Genomic DNA, 20703 nt, shown 5'->3' with positions numbered 1-20703 from the left:
CTGAATTTTGCTGAATTTTCTCAAGCTCAAAGACTTCCTGACAAATATCCCAAAACATACCACTTTGAGGATTTGTACAATCTCGCGTGTTAACATAGAACTGTATTTCTCTGCATGAAAAATCTCTGTGGGTTGAGTTCCGTACAAAGATACTCGTGCCCATTTTAAGACAATGAACTTTACTCTTAGAACCTGAAATAATTTAGTTTACAAGGTTGCGCAAGCGCGTGACGAGCTGGAGTTGTATAGTTGTCGTCATCGTAGTTGAAACTGGAAACATCGTCACGCGACTTCAACTGAGAGTAACTGATACGTAATGTACGAAAAGTAATAAATTATCAGATTTAAGTTGACATATGTTCTACAACTATTTATGAGTTAAATCGATTTTATGTATTACACTGAAGGTTTCAATTACACTTGATGATGGATTCAAAGTCATACGGTAATTCATATTGCAATAGTAAAACGATATCAATCAAGTCGGTCAAATCCAATGATTGGCACAGGTCAAAATGTTTGTAATGTGGAGGCCTTCCAATTATCTCATGCTTTACACACTATGTCTGAATATCTATGATCGAATAAATATAATAGCATACTTAGATATCTTGTCTGGTACCTAACTATGGAATGTAAATAATTTGGGATTCGACCACCAAGTTCCACTCACGTGCTGGTGCGGAGACTATTGAATGCTCGAATGGTTTTGTGAGTGTAGTCGATGCAAGATCTATATTTCTTTTTTCTTCGAACAAAGAAAGTTTGAAATGTTTCGAAAAATTGAACATTTTTTTCCCAACACATGCTTGGAAACGTAGATTTTCAAAACCCGTGAAGCGTACACAAAGTACCCTATTTTCGAAAAGTGTGGTAAAAAGATGTTGGCGTATGCGCTTAACTGAAATGCTCGATTTTACGCACTAGAGCTTTCTTTAGCGCATGCGCAGTTCAAATAATTCTATTTCACGCACTCTATCATTGAACATAAGTTACCTAACCCCGATTCGTTGATCGATGATTGTTAAAATCAGCCAAGTATAGGTATTCCTTTGCAGCAAGTAAAAGGGCCTGAACGGTAGTGGGGTAATGGTAGCGCCCTACATTTAATAACTCGCGTATGGGGCTTACAATGATGAGCGAGTCGGTAACGGTAGGAAATTATTGTACCGAAGCTCCCATCACCGTTCCTCGTCAAGTTGAAGCGAATTTCAAAATTTTCCATTGCGCAAGTGGTCTTTAACAATTTTCGATCAAGTTCTTTGGTGTATGCGCACTTTGGAATAACTGAATTTTACGCACTGTGCCATTGAACATAAGTTATTTAACCCCAGTTTTATGAGCCCCCAGTGGCACCTTTGTTGCTTTTCCAATTAAACTTTCCTTCACAGATGTCGGAAAAAATAGCATGTGTCACACTAACAGATGAGCAATATTTGACTCGTGTGATTACGGCACTCGCCTTTGCCGAGCACACTAACAATGTCACGCCCAACAGAATTCACCCATTATCCGCATTTGAAACACAATTTACTGTTTCAACCCTTGCTCGGACAGTACAATTTCCAAAGCCTGTAGAGCATGCGAAAGATGCCCCATTTTCGAACAGTTTAGTAAAACAATATTGACGCATGCGCACTTTCGGATAATTCAATTTTACGCACTGTGTCATTGATCGTAAGTTACATTGCTCGAATTTTCTCGTCGGAAATCGTCCACTTACCGAAGTTGTAACACAATACACTATACACTGTTGTGTTACAAGTGTGGAAAGCGAGTGGCTTCCAACGAGTGTAACATTTGCAGCGTATAAAATACAGAATTCCAGTTGTACGCATGCGTCAAAGAAGATTTACCGCACTATTCGGAAATGGGGCGCCTTACGCACGCTCCACAGGCTTCGTAATTCGAACTCAATTTAGTAACAACTATATTAATAGTTTTGGAGATATAATGATATATTTAAGCAAAGTCAGAACGGAATTACACACTTATATGAACGCTGAGTAAACTCTTACAGATAGAAAAAAGTTATGTTCCTAAGTTTTGCAGGTCTCGATGAGCTCGACAAAAAAGTCCAGGAGAACATATGGCTATGTCTAATAGTATTGCCACGAGAAGCATTTGAAAATACTTGTGGGTGGAGCCGCGACGATCTGCTAGTTTTATAACGTATTAACAATAACTGAATCTTTGTTGAATGGTTTCCACTCAAATTCGTGAGATATTTTTTTTTTATTTTTTATTATTAAAAAAACTAAATGTTTGAAATTTTTAGTTGGAATAAACAATTATTTGCAAAGTTTCATAGCTACCTTAATTCAGTGCGAACGATCAATCGACATCTGGCTGTCAAATGAAAAAATTAGATGATGAAAAATTTTTTTTAAATACCAGAATTATGGCATCGTATTCAAGAAATTTGTTTAAATTTTTAATTTTTAATATATTCACTAAAGTTCTTATTGAAATTTAAGCCGAGTTGTTTTTTCATTTGTTACCATTGATTTATCGATGGTTCTTTCTACCACGGTAATAACCGATTGTGCTCGTGTGACTAACTGTAAAGATCACCGACTGTTCGTTTGAAAGAAATTGTTTGCAGTGATGTTGAAACTTTTATGTTTTTTAACCGCACTCAACACTACAAACAAACAGTTTGAGTGAATTATTAATTATCATGTTTCGGATTCACGACAGTGATCAGCTTAAGTTTAAATTCAATCTGACAGAGTCTTGGAAAAATGTCATTATAATTTTTTATATACAAATATTTCAAGTCGAAAAATCGATTTTTGTTAGTTAGAATTGTCGCTTGAACAGTTGATTAACAGCTAAATTTTATAAATTCTGAGACTTGGTAGCAGCCTGATTTTCGATTGATTCGAAATGTTGGTACCATGAAAAGGGAAATGAACGGAAATGTTTTGAAGGGGTAGGTATAAGAAGTTTGTTTACCCTTGTTGATTGGTCGATTTTTACCATTTAGTTTCCGTTATTGGGAGTGCTGGATCCTTGCCAATGATTGACATTCCGTAAGAACTGGTAAGATGGATTGGATTCCTGATGATTGTACATTTGGTTGGCAAATGCGCAGTCCCAAAGTGGGGTTAATTTTTTGACTACGACGAAAATGTGTAAACAGGAAGTAGGGAGGAGCGTACGCTATTCAATTTACTATAATATGATTCTTCCGTGCAGCCTACAACGTGTTAGTTGCACGGCGAACATCAACGTTTTCATGACGTTTGAAAAGAGAGAGAAAGAGAGAGAAAACACAGCTGTCAACCGTTTTCACTATAAGCCCCACACACTTTTATTATTGTATTCCTAACTTTTCTAAATGTATATTTTTAGGTGGGGGTGCTCCCCCTGCCTGCGGCCCTGGACCCGCTCCCACACCTTGACTCCCACCGACCTACATCCGTGCACTACTTGTATTCATTGTTAGGATTTTCTCTTCTCTTCTTTTATTTTCGAGTCCATAATTTGGCTAGAGTTGAGTCGGAAATAAAGTCGCACGTGTTACACAGGAAAAAAAGTCGATTATTCCCTTGTTACGTAATGTACTATTGTGACCTTGTTTTCGGGCGACAGCTTGAACCGTTCTTTGAAGCTGTTAAATTTCAGTATCGCGCTATAGTCCTATTTCCAGGTAGCAGAACATGTCCGCTGAAGATTTGAAGGTATTAACATGTCTCACTTTTGATCCCCAAATGACGCTCAATAATTACCAGTAAAAATCATATTTTAATGACAGAAAGTCGAATTTTAAAGTTCATTGAATTATCTTGAGAAATGTCAGTCAGCATGTACCGTTTGGAGACCGAAAGTGGGAATGGCTTGTTGGAACGTCGTCCATACAAAACAGTAAACACTCAGAAAGAAGAATTCTTCGAAGTAGGGCTATTTTTATGCCTGAGGCCCTTTATGAATCAGGCACCTTATGTCTGATTTAGCTATATTTTAATTTTTGTATCAGGTTTGATATATCTTTAAACAAGAATAACTTGTTCAAGAATCGAGCGAAGTATATAATATAATGTAAGTATATAGTAAAAATATCGAAATTCAACAATCAAAATCATCATCATACAAGTATCATATCCAAAGCTCATTTCAAGCCTAAAAGTTGCCGTGAATATTATGCGTAATGCAGGCACATTTTTTTTGGGTGCATACTGTTAAAATTTCAGTCAAATCGGTTCATCCGGAATCCTGCCTAGAAAATACTCTCACTCCACCGACGTATTTCATTGAAAATCAGTCAAGATTTCCCAAAAACCCATGCCAATGGCACAAAGCGGTATTTCCTGAAGTTGAGAGTTACACATTTTTTAAAAGTACGATCGTTGGTCTTTTTGAAACCGGACGTGAAAAAAGTCTGACAAAGTAACAACACGTAAGCAATTTCTTTTTCGAAAATCAGCCAAACTGGTTACGTGGTTTGTTCAGTCCCATGGTCACGAAAATTGACGACACGCTGTACACGTATACGCATATAGTATCTATTCGTAAGAAATACTTGCAAAGGATCTTGTTAGTGACAAAGCATGTTTTCTACTTGGCTTCCGCCAAACCACTACACAACACCGTCTGCGTTTGGGTTTTGCACATCTTTTTGTTTTTGATGACCAAAAGAATGGATTTTTTTGTCAGGTTTTTTTGAAAGGTTAAAAACAATTTACCGATGGTAAAAGATGTTTTTGGACATCTTTTCGTATCTACTCGTTTTTTTCCATCTAAATAGGTAATTTTACATTAGAAATGGATTAAGATAGTTACAGGACATCCGGGCAGGTTTGAGGTCAATATTTATGCACAAGAGTGTACAGGCCTATACCCACTCTGGATGGCTTGTGTAGCATCTGAGATATTATTCCTTTTATGGCGCACGGAAGGGATCCGTGGCGTCGCCGTGTAAGTCTAGCGCTGGAGGTAAACATACCTATGTATATCAAAAATGCGGGTATCACGTGGGTACCACACGCTACGTGTTTGCGCATACGCTTACTCGTGTGCACAGAACAACACTGTCGAGAAGTAAGCTACTTTCACTCCTGCAATCCACCGACAGTCCGATGATGCATGGAATGCATCACATAGAGCCACGCTTTGAACCGTGTTACTCATCCCTGAAATTCAAGTTTGATCGAACCGTGAGCCGGCGAGCAGAACTACACATTCGATTCAACCATCAACGCCAGCAGAGCAGAGGTTTTTAAATGTCACCATTCGTAATAAGTAAACTGCAGTTTGATCAAAGCTGAAATCTGGGTGTGAAAATATTCAAGTTTAACAATACTTGTAGAGGAAAAAAACTAACAAAAGTAGAATTGCCGTTGAAAAATGATCTGGATGCCCCCGTTCAACAAACGACTAACTCAAAGTGGCCTTTGAGTCGTTTGACCACAGCAAAGCGAGCTGCCAACTTTTGAGTAATGGTGCACGCCGTAGTTCACGCCAACGCCAGTGTACGTAGATCCCTTTTGTAGACTTCTGCACTTATCTACAAGTATATAACGTATGGCTAGTCCGTAACATAAGAAACACGTTGGCAGTGACCCCGTGCTTGGTATTATATTATATGTATATATAAACCTTAAGACAGTTGACAATGTTGATACGTTGACGCATATACTTTACCGTAATAAGCGAACGAGTTTGCTGGCAAATCAAGATCCTAGGTAGCGGTGGTCGTATCTCTAAGACCGCTTGTTAGTTTTGTTTAATATAATTTGCGGGATCATGAACCCTGGTCAGTTCACACTACCCCTAAAATTAGAACGAAATCTAACGAACTGTTTAACAGTTATTGAGCATCCACGAAGACGATGGTGAAATTTTTCTTCTTCTTATTCTTCGTGGCCTTTGTAGCAATACACCAACCTATCGACTAAGATTTTAGACAAAGCAATTGACAAATCAATTTGAAATTCGTAAGGTGAGTTCGTACCATCACGGATAACGAAATTACCTATCATTTTGTAAAAATGACGACCACGATTTCGGTCGAATGACTACACTTGCAATTTGAAAGGTAGTTTCACATCAGCGAATCAATTCGTTCGTTTCATTAATTGAAATAACCATCTTTCAATATCTTGCCCAATAGGTACTTGCTGGTTTCTTGACATTTGTAATGTCTTTGTAATATCAATTATGTCCTGCTTAACGTATTCGTACAAGAAAAGAATTTTTTTCAAATTTTGAGGCAACACTATGAACCCTTCAGATACGGAGAAATACAAACCAGATTTGGTTACGATCTTTTATTGGCAATCAATCAGATCGATGATTGTCAAATTTCTGAAGAATATTTGTAAATTGCAATCGACGATTTAGTCATACTGAATGGGCACTAAATCTGTTGTGAAAAACTTAGCCTTACAGGCTAATGTAAAATTTGAAATTCGTGGCAATTTGAATTCAGATTGCGAAGATACGGTTGATCCGTATGAGCCAATTTTCACTGACGTCGATTTTGTCATCTTTAAAAATGCCCTACACGTCTCGTGACGATTTGTTCGGTATAATTGAGTTTTGGGTACTCTAAATTCATCACCCAAGTATTCAGGATTGAACGAAATTTCCATAATGTAAATTCCGAACGCTTTCTCATTCAGTACGACTTGGTGTTGCATAAAAACCGTGTCACTCAATGTCAGCTATGTGTAAAGGAAAACTTCAACCCACGTCATCTCAGTACACTTGTAGGTTTGTATTTCTTTTCCTCCAAGAGTTCCTCTCCCACAATCTAACTACAGCCCTGTGATACATGAGGAAATACCGATACCGTGTACTTTGATAGAGACATCGTTGCAGAAACAGAACTCTAAGTTTAGGACAATCAATTCTTATTTACATTTTTCAAACCTAACCCACGTTATTGTCATCGGTATCTACATTCTGCGATCACGTGTGGGTTCAGGATGTGCTTTACGAATCATTCACTGTCGTTATACCTATGTATGTTTTATACAGGGCAGATGGGATCGATTTGGTGTATGGGTGGTATCTGTGACTTGAATTATTGCTTCCCCGTTGCTAGAGAGTTTCAAGATCAATAAAAGACATGGCTAGCAAATGTCCGTGACTTTCAACAGAACCTTCCAAACTTTTTTTAAGCCCTTCTCATTCACGACACGTTTTCAGTCAGATATCATTTAGTCAATAGATGTTACGTTATCCAGTGCAGAGGCCTTTGTGGCAAATTAGACGTTCTTCGCCCGATGGATAATAGATCGAGGTTAAAATGTCGCCAAAAACGTCAAAAATCACAATGATATTACCGATCTCTCTGTTGTGATAGACTCCGTAAGAGGCAGTGAACAAGTTTTACTAATACTCGTTTTGTAAGTCCACACTCGTTATTGACACCCACATAATTGTTATATCTCCGTAATAAAACAAAGATACTTTAAAAGGAAATTCCAATAATTAAATACACGACACCTACCATGTACCAGGAATGGTGTCCGTTGCTATTAATGGTTCTTGATGGATACTTATGGAAATGAAGAATATTCTGAGAAGAAAATTACGCTAATGAATTTGAACTTCAGTTGCCAATTATCGAGGCAATGATAGACGAGAACTCAGTTGCAGTCCAGTTAGATATTGACGGTATGTAGAAATTTATAATGATATAGAAACGTAAGAGTAACAGAGTGTTATTCAAATGAATGAAAATTTCTGTACTTATGAATTACACGCAGGCCTAGAATTCTCGGAAAATTGATGCCTTCAGGTATTCTACATGTATGTACTTTACATTACACAATTTTTACCAAGCACACCCGCTTCAGTTTCCTTGTACTAAAATATGAAAACTGGTGATTCGTTGTCGCAAAGCAAGAAAAGAAAACATAGCCATGGACGAAATTGGTTTAAAAATTTATGAGCAATATTAAGCACCCATCAATAAAAATTTGTATATGTTGATTAAATTCTCGTTGTACAATACATACCTATTTGATTGGAACTGTTATACGGAGAACTTTTTCACGGCTAGAAAGTGCTTATAAGCAAGACGGTAACTAAAAACAAAAATATCCTGACGGAAACGTGCTGTAAGTAGGGGTGACCGGAGAAACCCGCCAAAAGATTTTTAACTATTTCTTTTTTAGCAAAAACATCATAAAAAGTTACAAATGTTACAAATTAAGTTAATGGAATATAATTTCCTAGTCAGGATCGTCGTCAAACTGAGAATCATTTTTTATAGTAAATTGACTTATTGTAGGTAGGATTAACAATTTTTATAACTTCCACAGTTAAACTGCGCATTATTTTCTGGGGTAACTCACAGATACTTGAAATGTACGGATCAGATGAGCCGATTGAAAACATCTTCCATTGTTTTTGGTTTCAAATACATTCGTCATGAAGTTTCTCGAACACTTTTGATGTCTTTGTTTCTAGCTTCTTGAGCAGCTTGGGATATGTGACCCATGGATTGCAATATGGGGCAAAGAGGTAGGCATATAATACCATGGATATAATTTACTAAATATTCGCGCAATTTCCTCCGCATATTCTTGAAATTTATCAGTACTCCCCTCACGGAAAAAAATCCTGAATTTATGGGGGTAAGCCTCACAATTTAGGGGTTTACCCTGAAAGTTGAGGATAAAGCATCATTAATGGAGGTTTTATCTCCAACAGTTGGAGATTAATCCTCAACAATTGAAGGTTCATCCCCAAGAGTTGAAGGTGAAGCCTCAACGTTGACGGTACACCTCCAACGTTAAAGGTAAACCCTTAACGATAAAGGTTAATTCCTAACAATTGAAGGTTCAATCCCCAAGACATGAAGGTGATTCGTATCCCCAAAATTTAACTGATGGTAAATGTGAAGGTGAACTATCAACATTGCGGGGACTGTCCCCTGCAATCCCAAGGGATACACCTAACTCTTCTTGAGGGTAAACTATAAAATTTGGGTGTCAACGCGAAAATATAATATGTAAAAGATTGGTGGTGAACCCTTGATTCTATGGCAGGGTAACATAACCCGTGAAATTACCAAGGTAATTCTTATGATATTCGTTGAAGTTCTATTATTCTCAATAACATCTGAAATGATCTATGTGTATATTATTTATGGCAAAACCAATGATTCAATTTGAATTCAACTTTCGAGCAACTCGCTGGAATTAAGCCATCGCATTGTATGGTATAAGGATCACTATTGATATTGCATTTCACTTACCCTGCATGCCATTATGCAACGCTCCAAAAGAATACTACTTAGTTTTTTCAGGGTTGAAATTAGAAATCATAAACTACACTATATATGGGGATTCCCACGTCAACTCGGTGAATCAAAAACATTGACCCTCTTCGATTTTCTCAGTGATTTTTTATATGACAGTACTTGGAAATTATCTGAAAATTAGCGAATCCAAATGTTTTATGTATTTTCATGTAGTGTATGTACATTGTACATGTACGCATACATCTTCGTTATAATATAATAATGAACGGAATGCATCGGGTATAGATAATTCTTCATGGCTGTATGAATTATACATACGTACATTAAATTTTATTTACGATTATTTTTGTGCGTGGGGATACATTATACCCTTCTTCTATATTAAACGCGAATTCGTATAGATATACAATAATTTAATAATGTTAATATATCATTTTCGTGGCATTCAATGATAAAAATCAATATCCAAATGCATATATAATAGATGTATATGATTGCCTCAAGATATCAAATGAGAAATAACCAGACAACTTGTTGATTACTCAGTTTCTATTGTCTTTACTAATCGTGTGTAATGCACTTTTGTAATACCGTTACATCTATAATCCCAATAAAATGACATAATAAGCTCTTGATTCGAGAATTCTTTCAAAGTGAATCCTCGATTGGGAGGTTCACCCTCAACTTGGAGGTAAACCCTTGACTTGGGGGTTAACCCTCACTTAAGAGGTAAGCCCTCAACTTGGGAGTAAACCCTCGACTTGGGAGTAAACCTTCGAATTCGAGGTTAACCCTGAATTAAGGGGTACGAATTTACCCTCTGGAGGTTGAGGATTATTTTGGGTGTAAAATTGGGGGTTTTTTCCGTAAGGGTAATATCATGACCACTGGAAATAGCCTGCAGAATAACCTACAATCGTTTGATCAAATTTTCGTTGACCCCCGTTATCACAGCAAACACATTTGAGTTTCCGAAAAAGCTCCGAGGTGTACTGCCATCATTGGTACTGCTGAATCCAGGCTTTGGATAATAAACGACGAGTCCTAATTTCCTACGGAAACCCTTTTGAACAACTCTCTTGCTCTCTTATATAATCCGTTTGCCTTTCTCAGTACGTGCCTGCCATTGTTGTAATTTTCAGTTTGTAGGATAAATACAAAAAGCATTCGAAAAACCGTATCCATCCATGCAATGCAGATATTCCGAACCTGAAATTGTCTTCGTTGACTTTTCTTTCTAGAAGAGTATCAAAGTCATTAGCGTCATTAACATCTTTGAATGTAGCTTCACATAAGTAGCAACATAGAGAAGAACTCATAGATGTAAATGCGTTGCAAACTTTCCCATCGATCATTGATTACATCATTTCAAATTCAAGTGAGATATCGTTCTGATGTAGTATTGTTTCGCAAGGAACAAATGTCTTTTATATGATCTTCGATGTAGCGTTCTTCGTTTACTGTCGATTCTGTGTTTTCGTGCAACTTTCGAAGCATCCAATTGTCCTGAGGAAAAAAGGCTTATTTGAACAGCATATGACGACTCGTTCGTAGTCAACGTTTCACGGCCTTCTTCTTTCCACCTTTCACTTAGTGACTCAAACTACTTGGAAGGGTGACCACCCTTATTGGTTGATGTCTTCTGAAAAGTAGCAGGTACGGGAGAAGACACTTGCACATTAACCCATGACATATATTTTTTGTAAAACCTTTTTTTCTCCCCTACAGACCGATTGCCACATTGTTCTCAATTTGTTAAATAACGTTGAAACGGACTGCCTCATATCTTTTGGTATAAGTACTGAACGTCCACTCTTCTCGGAGATTTGCAATTCAAGGTGTTCCAATACAGTAAGCAATCTATCCTTCAAATGACCTTTCACCATGTTGAAAACCTCCTTCCATATAAAGAGTAATACTTCCTTACTAGACCCTGTGTAACTGAGCTACAGAGAATTTGAAACTGATTTGCGTACGAAAACTTCAAACATTTAACGTAGACTATAACGAATAAAGTACCATGTAACTCATTTGATAAACTAAATTTTTTTTAGAGCGTTTTTCGTTCTATTTATCAGTTAGTTTTCCAATATTGAAGTCACAAAAACACGTCAACGTAATATTTATTCATCTAATTTATGACAGATAAGACAATAATACTTATTTGTGCGCACCCGTTCAAACTGTGCACAAATTATGAAAAAAAATCGTAACAGCCAAAGGAGCAGGTAGGAACATCCGATTTTTGTTGATTTCGTAAGCTAATAAACTCACCTGAAGCCCTGAATTTGAATCGTTGTAAGAAATGGTAGAAAATGGTACTTTTTATCTGTTTCAAAATAGAAGTGTTTAAATGTATATCGTTTTCGAGAGGGTACCGAACATGGCCGTATTTTAAGCGGTTAAACAATACTTTTAAATTGAACTACTACAGAAATATTTTCTACATATCTCCAGGAGCCGAGATCATCTTGAAAAATTAAAATAGTACAATTCTTGTTGAATTTTGAAGTTTACTTTTTTTGTTTTGTGTTCTCGCACGACGCACTATCAACGAAGGTTGAGTTTGAACTGAAGTAGCAAGCCAGGCAGCGGGATGCAGAGTTACCAACCCTCTGGTGGCTACAGGTCGTGCTCAAAGTGAAAATGGACCATACTTTGAAATTTCACAACCGTACAAAGATTTCGCGGTGTACATTTTTGTTCTTTATATTTTATGGTCGTACAATTACCACGATTTTGCTTCCTTTCTCAAGGACCAGATAGGTTTTAACCACATTATTGACATTTTTACATTCAACAATTTTTCAATCACACGAAGCAGTTGCTGGAGACTTGTAGAAAACTTAATTTTTTTTATTTTTGAAGAATTAATTACAAACATATAACCAGAAATGTGAATTACTGGGACAGTTTCTTTATACTTCTGTACTTGATTCTTTTGCATAGGCTAGCCAAAAAATTACTTAAATTCCTACAACTTTTCCAGGATCGTACATTTAGCGTGAGGTCGAGCAACTGGACGGTATGTCCGTACAGGAGACGAAATTACAGTACAAATACGGTCCTGACCGTATGGTTGGCAATACTGGCGGGGTGACACTTAATGCCTTAGCATAAGACCCTTATTCGACAACCCATTGCAAAACATTACCACCTGAATCAAGCTGGGTGATGAAGTAATCAAAGCTTAGTAGAACTTTTGAGTTCTCCTCTACGTTTGTTGGTAACACAATTTTTTCGCAGCGCACTCTTGAGATAGAAAAGCAAACGAATGTTCATTGTTTGTTATTATTATTATCATTATCAATGCTACTACTTTTACTAGTCAACTTCCTTTTCAACATTAATTTTTATTTCTGTGGTCATAGAATGTCATAAGCTCTCATGTAAGAAAGTGGACGGGGAAACTTGAACCACCCCGCTGGAGCCAGTTTAGAACATACCACCTTCTCCTTCGGGGTTTGAACGCACTAATTATTTCTTTACCAGATATTTGGAAATATATACGTCAACTTCGAAATCGATCAGGGCACCCCCTTAAACCAGATACATGGACGGGCATTCGTGGCTAGGTTATGCACTCATGCCACGAGACAGATGACAATGAGAGACACTAGCTACGTAATTTGTTGTTTACCAATACGCTTTACCGCATGTCCCATAACACCTCGTTTATACTGCAGTTGACAGCAGTTAAACACCGAAGTGTGAAAGGAGGAGAAAAAAATTTGTGTTCGATCCTGCCAGGATTCGAACCTGGAATCTTCTGATCCGTAGTCAGACGCGTTATCCGTTGCGCCACAGGACCGTGTTACATGATTCATCAACTTATGCAACCCACTTGGATTGCTTTTTCATAAATATCCACGATTTCCTCGAAGGAATGTCGATATTTATTTTTGTTACAAGTGAAAACTAATGAAATGGCGGTCTCTACGCTGCATGAATTTCGGATCATTGATTTCATAACATAACGAACATAACGAAACAAAACTTAAGTAAAACGTACTAATAAGTCATATTCAAGAAGGTTTGAAGAAACACTTGATTAGTGTGCACAACCTACGAAAATCACCCACTTAACCCTGTATATTATAAGATATACGAAGAAAGGCCAGACTTGCTAATAATAGCGCTTCATTGCTTCGTGGGTAGAGAAAATACCGTAGCCTGTGACGTAATGTTTTCAGTTTGATTGTACATGACCACTTACGTGCTTGCGGGTCATTTTGTTCTAAAATTAAAAAGTTGAAAATCCTTGAATAAAGATATCATAGTGTGAAAGATAAAATGTATTGCTTTACTTCATTTTACTGGCACGTAGCTACCCCATAAATATATATTTTAAACTGCTGTAGCAGTAATCATTTGTATATTAATTCCTTTCCCGCCTACATGCCTATAGGCATTCTAATGAGTCACGGTATATTTTCATCCCGCAAAAAGATATATATAATGTGCTTATTTTGCGATCTCTTCCTCTTCTAAGCGGCACTTGACATTCCTGCATTAAATTACTATCAGTGCCTACTCCTAACAAATTACGAATCAAGCTGCTACCCGTAGTCACTTGAATTTGTAATTGAATCCCATAGTCAAAACACTGCCATGCAATGTGACTCAAAAATCAGAAGAACAATGCGCAGGCTTCATGTCCACGTTTCGTTCGTTATTTTGTTTCGTAGCTTATCGACATTGACGTCGTAAGTCTAAAAATTCTCGTGAACCCAGACATGTGGTGCACTTTTGTGCTTATACTCCGAATGAAAACGTCAAACAATTATGTTTATAATTCTGTTTATAGGTTAAGGTCAGCCCCAGGGTCGAGAGTCTGGAACGTGAAACAATGCTACAGACGTAGAAGTGGCACCAATCACCATAGGGAACTATGAAATCAGAACGGGGGCGGAAAACCTACAATACCGCTTAAAAATAGAACATGACACGAGGGATGTTAAGGAATTCTTCATTACAGAGTAGCTATTTTAGCATAAGCCCGTTTTGTCAAAACTCAATTTTGTGACATTTTAATATCTACAAACATATTAACGAACACTTACACTCGATGATGTGCGGCACTGATTTTCCCATACCACACTGTCAACTTCATGTGATTATAAATAGCTCAAACGTATCAAACAATTCACCCCTTTAAAATTCGAAGCGATAATCGGGACATAGCGTTATCATAATACAAAGAATCTGGTGGCCAGGTTATTTTCAAGAATAAGTATATGAGGATATGTCCTGGGCATTGAATTGGACAGGAGAGGAGTGGTATCTTTCATTGGAGAAGGAGGCTAATGCGAGGCAATTCATGGTGTTGTTCCCTTAGATAGAAAAGTAAATACCAGAGTAAACTGCAGCTTGAGTTAACAAAGTTTTGGAACAACCGCACGTGGACGAAAAACGATTACCAATTAAGAGATTGTGATAATTGCGATTCGTTAAATGTATGCTTTAAATTTGAAGCATTTTTAATAAGCGCACTATTTCGAATCATACACCATGATAATTCAAGTCACTCGCGTTCTTCCCAAAAATGATTGTGGGCTAAAGTATAAAAAATGTTTTTAGAGTAACCTTTGTAAAGTTAACGTAGTTGATATTTCAGTTTCACAGTTATGAGAATGAAACATTTCTGTAGTCCATACAACAATACACCAAACCTTATATGACTTTCATTTCGCTGAAAGACATCCACGGAGGTCTGTCCATAGAATTTCGAAAATAATATTATTCTACTGCACTCTAGTTTGTGCGTTCAGATATTATGAGTAAACTAGTTTAACTAGTACGAACAAAGGTAAACTTCCATCTTCAATAATGCAGCCCACAGCTAACTCGTGATCGCTTTATCTTTCAAGGAAATTGTTGCAGCGATTGTGACTCCGTTGAACCCGCCAGATAAAATACATAAATTTGAAAAACGTGTACCATAGTATCCATCAGGTAAGTTAATGATGTTTGTCTTACCTCCCAGCATGCGGCATCTTAACTCTCCCTCAATGTACGCGCTATGAAGCCAAGATTGTTGAAGCCATCATTACTCGAGGTTTACGTTTTCGTACCTGAAATGAAAAAATATAATATTCACGTATGATTTAAACATTGTTGTAAATTTGTATATGAATTTGACAAGTTTGTACCATCTTCAACCCGCGGTCTCAAGTTATTCTTTGTTCCGGTTTCGCTGCATACCAACAAGCTCAAGCATGTTTATAATTAGTGGCTCGCTTGCCACTTTTAGCTTCATCATATATTTACCGTGTATACAGATCTACGTAATGTGAACTCTTGAAAAAGATGAACAAAAGAAGTAAAGGTGCAGTTGGGTTAAGTTAGGTTGATGTAAATTCTATAGTACTAGTTCTAATCCTTGCTGACTTACCCGATACTCAATCGTCAGTTTTTAAAAACTGTCGTGCGATTTTTGTCCAATTACAAATTAAACAATTTACCAAATACCTGGAATCTGGATTCGATTGTCAATCGCGCAGATAAGCTAGCGTCTGAAATCGTATCATTTGGTATTGATTATTGTGGCGGACACCTGCCACCGGCAAGCCGGCGAAAAACCATAAAAATGTTTCCGTTTCTCCATGTGTATCTTTTTCCATAGTTCTTTACAACTAACCTTCGAGTGTCCAGGCCTCGCCTCGCTGGCCGAGGGCTAAGGGTTTGACCGCGCCGGAAATTTCCCTACAGGTGGCATTTATGGCGCGTCGCGACCCTTGGCCTCGACTCGAGGGCGAGCCTGCACTTTTTCTTCATCTCTACCCCAGTCTTCGCCACGCTCTTGGCACATACGTATCTATCAACTCGTTTCGCTTATTTTCCCTGCCTTCCGCATTTTCTACTACGCCATCCGAACTGTGTAACCCGATTTTTTCTGGCAATAAACAACTTGTAAACCATATTCTCTGGCGTCATACAGTAACTAACCTCCCGACAGCACCACAATTATCTTCTAAGGGGCTTACAAAAGTGATTCATAACCAAGTTTCAACTCAATCTTATGTAGTAGTTAATCAGAACGAACCTTAGTAATTTGACGAACGTTAAGAATAATTAGCTCTGGAGAATTGATTTGTTTTAAAATAATCAATTGGTCGATATTAAAACACAGTCAATGAAAAGGAATAATTGGAAACACCATGGACAGAATAGCATGTAAAAATAACTTTGCGTGCAATAATCATTCAGTTACCTAATTTATATTTATATACGAAGTATACTTATACTTTTATCGATACAATGTCGTGAAATCAGGCGCGTAACAGAACAAGTCACACACTGTGACATTTCTGGCACAAGTCTTGAGACAGTTAGCGAGTTTTCACTATTAACATAAGATCTCCCAAGTCGTGGAATACCTTCAATCTTTACAGTAAGCAAGACTCGGATTTAGTAGCTCGGTATGACTAGTTTCGGCAATTTATTGAAACGAGTTTCGGACACTCGGTACGCTGTGTTTCCCCCTTCATTATGTAGTGACATACGATGCACAAGTTCATTGTCCCAAGTGCTTCGGATTATTACTCTACCTACAGAAGGTTTTCGCTACGTTATCGCTTTGTTAACTAGGGATGCCTTATTACGCCTTTGTTCAGGTCAAACTGACCTGGCGTAATAAAGAAGTATATACAGGGTGTTCCATTCGTACTTAACCATTGAACACCTCGAAAAACGAGGTTGTTACGACAACAGTTCGAGACAAAAATTTTATGGCACCGGGGGCACCGGTTTGCATTGTTGGATTTATCCAGGAAGTAAGAGAGAAGAAGATGAAACTGAAGCCTGCGTGCCAGCAAAAATTACGCCTGTTTGGTGCAAAGTTAGTAGTACCGATTTCTTTCACTTCACCGCGTTTCTGTTCTTCGGTCGTTCGAAATATGTAAACCAGGCAGCTGTCAACACCTGGTCAACACTTAATAATCATAATATTTGAATGACCAAAGAACACAGACGCAAGAGTGGCAAAAATCGGTACTACTAACTCTGCGCTGAAATCTGGTCCAGCTTTGTATTTCGGATTTTCGTCTCCTTCTTTCTTACTTCCTGGATTTATTACACGTACTACCACTTTCAGGAATTTTAGAAATGATACTTTAGAATAGAAAAAAAATCGTCTCTTTCTCTGAAATAGAACTTGTAGCAGATGGCTAGTCGATTCTCAATATAAACTTTTTGGGTGCCTGACACACGCTATTCGTGAGATTTTGTGACGTTAAAGGATATTATATATGAAGTTTGCAGCCTAGATTCCAAATTCACCGAGTATTAACGAGTCGGCTGACTTTTCGTTAGACTTCTGGAATTTTCACCTGACTTCGACAGTAGTTCTAAGGATTTAGTACGGGACATCTATTTATATAGCGCGAGCATGTTTTACGCAATTTTTCATGCGTGTTTTCCGTACTCAAAGTACCCGTTTCTGTGACGGCAACTGATCTCTATACTAACTGGATGGCTGACTAGCGTCCTCAGCCTGAGTCGATTAGATGCAGACAAAATCGACACCAGCGCTCCAACAGCTTAAACGGAACTAACGAATCACGTGGCTCGCCAAAACTGACAGCACATGAGCGTTCCTGTAGGAACGGGGTTTTATTGTTTTTGTAAGGAAATAGAGAAAATACATTGGTCAGTGCATTTCTTTACGTAAGTATATAATGAAAAACAGAGAAATATCGTAATTTTTTCCACGAGGCACATGCATTCAAAATTTCCCACGCTGTACCATGTAATTAAATCTGTTTCTGGTATGCTACCACCCACGTGACCCGTTAGTTTAGCTTCAGATATTGCTGCGCTAGTGTCGGTTTTTGGGGCTTTTAATAGGCGTAAGCTGTCGTGTGCTGGAAGTATAGGACACACAACCAGTTAGAAGAGAGATTAGTGACGAAGGTAGAGTGAGTCTGCAAATGCGCATGCACGGGGTACAGAAGAGACCACTTTTAAATCTGGATTTTTCTGTATTGTGCGCATGCGCTATCGCAAACCAATCTAACATTACGCAACCCTAACTACAATTTCGTACTTCGTGAAAAAATACGTAACATACTCTTGATGCATAAAGAACTGTGTGCAACGAGGAGGAAACTATCGTTTCGCCTCGCGTATTTGCAATATTCGCGTTTGGCACGCACAAGCATACTCGTCTTCGGCTAGTATGCATGCTCACCTACGACTCATTTTGCAAACTTTTGCTCGGCCCGAAAACTCCGAGTTTGCCTCTTTGTTACACAATATACTATTTAACTTTTAGGTGCAAGGTTAACTTTATAAATCATTTCATTTCGAGAAACATGTTATTTCGATCGGAGTGCTTGATACAGTTCCTGCAAAGTGCTATGGTGTTCTCTAACAATAAGTTGAAAGATGAGAAGTCCTTAAGAGACAACACTCACATTTTTTCAAAATCCTATTGGTAAAAATATGGAATAAGTACCTGGTGAATGGAGCTTTGACACAAATTTCGAATAGCAACGTCTTTCGGCTTAATATCTGGTAATTCTATATTTAGGTAAAGCTTCTAAAGCAAAGTTGGCTTATTCAAAAGTATATGTACTTTAACGTATCAAATGCTTATCAAAACTAATTGTAAAAAACAATAAAGATCTCCAGAACGTTTTGGGGAAGTGTTATACCCATCATTTTTCATAAATTGTTTTGTCTACTTCACGTATCCAATTTTAGCGCTACGTTTGTTTACATCGATTATAATCTAGTAAATACACAGTGCGCAGGAATATAGTATTACAATTCTAGAAGTCACTGTAAAGATAACATTCGCTTACCGCACGTGCCGTAGGCACGGTATAACAAACTTATCGCACGCTATATGTAAAATGGTGTTTTTCGATACTAGTGCGCGAAAGTGGCAATGCCCGCACAAGCGTGAAGGCGCAGCACGAACCCGTAGACGAGTTGAAAGGCGAGTGTGGCGCATTCATGCGAGATAGGCATTGCCAACTTTCGCGCGTGTATCGAACTCTATTTTTTGCTACACCTGTAATGGAAAGTCCGACATACACGATTATATTTACACGAAACCACGGCACGATGTCTGTTCAGTGACGATGTCGAGCACGGCAAAATGTGACAAACTATTCCATCGGTGGCGCTAGTGCAGCTTTTTGCGAAGTGCGCAACTGTGGATAAAAGCGCAACCGTCTTTTTCGCACACCGCTAGCAATGTGCGAAGGTTTATCTTATACCGCCGGCAATGTGCGAAAGTTTTTTTCTCACACCGCTAGCAATGCGCGAAAGTTTTTCCCGCACATGTGTATAAAAGACTACTTTCGGTGCTTGTAAATGGTGCATAAAAATGGACTTTCCATGCAGGTGTTGCAAAAAATAATTTTACGCATAGACTTTACCACTGAAATATACCCAAAATGGAACACGCAGAAGCCACCTCGAGTGTGCCGCTTTGGCGTGACCTTGAGTTATCCTCACTTCTAATCTAGTTACCAAAAAATGTAAAGCCTTGTCTCACCGTGAGTTCAATTTCGTGTCTACGCGTTTAGCTTGTATTTTACCTAGCTGGGCTTGTGTCTCTGGACATCTTGATTGCCCTTTATAGACTTCTTTCGAATTATATCACATTCGTTTGCATCCCAAATGGAACTTTCCTTCGCAGGTGTTAAAAAAATAGTGTGTGTCTCGCGTACGGATGGGCGATATCTGACCCGTGTGATTACAGCGCTCGCCTTGGCAAATGCTACAAACCGCCCACTCGTCGAAAATCACCTACTTTCCACACTTGTACCACAAGATACTATAGCTACATCACTTTATCACTGTTTCAATATGAAAAGTGAGAAAAATTTCACTAAAATGCTACTGTATAATCTATTTATTTATTTATTTCTGGAGTTTACTCCTTAAGAAACGATTTGAGTTATAGGGCCCGGTACGGAAATTATATGAGGAGTAAAATCAAGTGTAACACGAAAACTTGAGGCGTTATAGAAAGAGACAAACATATATATTGAACGTGCAAAAGAATGAGATGGAATCCATTACACAGCGTATCCTATACTCGGGGTCTCCTCTTTGTGCGGTGCTTCGTATAGTCCAGCAGAATAAAATAAAGTTCTATTCAGGAATAACGTAGGTTAGCCGATTTTTTTATAGGTTCATCACAGACGGACGAACATATTTTCACCTACCCCCGAAAAAGTTAGGTACGGATTTGTCCGTAACGATTGTTTAAACTTTTGAGACCCCACATTTTGTTAAATAACGTCTTTGTTGTGGGTCATACACGAAAACTGTTGCAACAAAAGTTGCTAAATAGATGGCTAATAACTCTCGGTCGTACGCTTCGTACTTCTGCTCGGCTGTGCTGAGCTTCTTCGAAAAGAAACGCAGACGATTGCGAGTTCGGCGTCGCTTGCGGGAAGAGCTAGCAACGTGGCTTGCGCTAGGCTTTCCTTTGACGCTTCAAAAGCTTGTTCAGCCTCCGTGTT

At 38.1% G+C, this 20703-nt stretch overlaps 1 protein-coding gene and 1 non-coding gene across 9 annotated transcripts in view; both read right to left on the bottom strand.

Annotated features, from left to right (window-relative positions):
- The window catches only part of LOC124300051 (collagen alpha-2(IX) chain-like), a 92704-nt gene that overhangs the window by 43681 nt on the left and 28320 nt on the right, over positions 1-20703 (bottom strand). For 7 of the 8 annotated variants that reach the window (XM_046753678.1, XM_046753681.1, XM_046753677.1 and 4 more), the window contains exon 2: positions 15200-15294. In XM_046753678.1, the coding sequence (XP_046609634.1) occupies positions 15200-15216 (17 nt within the window). In that variant the 5' untranslated portion in view covers positions 15217-15294. Of the gene's footprint in view, positions 1-15199; positions 15295-20257; positions 20545-20703 lie in introns of those variants that run through there. The other variant, XM_046753680.1, reaches the window with a different exon arrangement.
- Trnar-acg (transfer RNA arginine (anticodon ACG)) lies at positions 12959-13031 on the bottom strand. Its single transcript has one exon. It is a non-coding gene; the product is annotated as a tRNA-Arg (tRNA).

The sequence above is a fragment of the Neodiprion virginianus genome, chromosome 3 (assembly GCF_021901495.1).
Source record: "Neodiprion virginianus isolate iyNeoVirg1 chromosome 3, iyNeoVirg1.1, whole genome shotgun sequence".
Lineage (NCBI taxonomy): Eukaryota > Metazoa > Arthropoda > Insecta > Hymenoptera > Diprionidae > Neodiprion > Neodiprion virginianus.
This window is presented reverse-complemented; position numbering and strand designations above follow the sequence as displayed.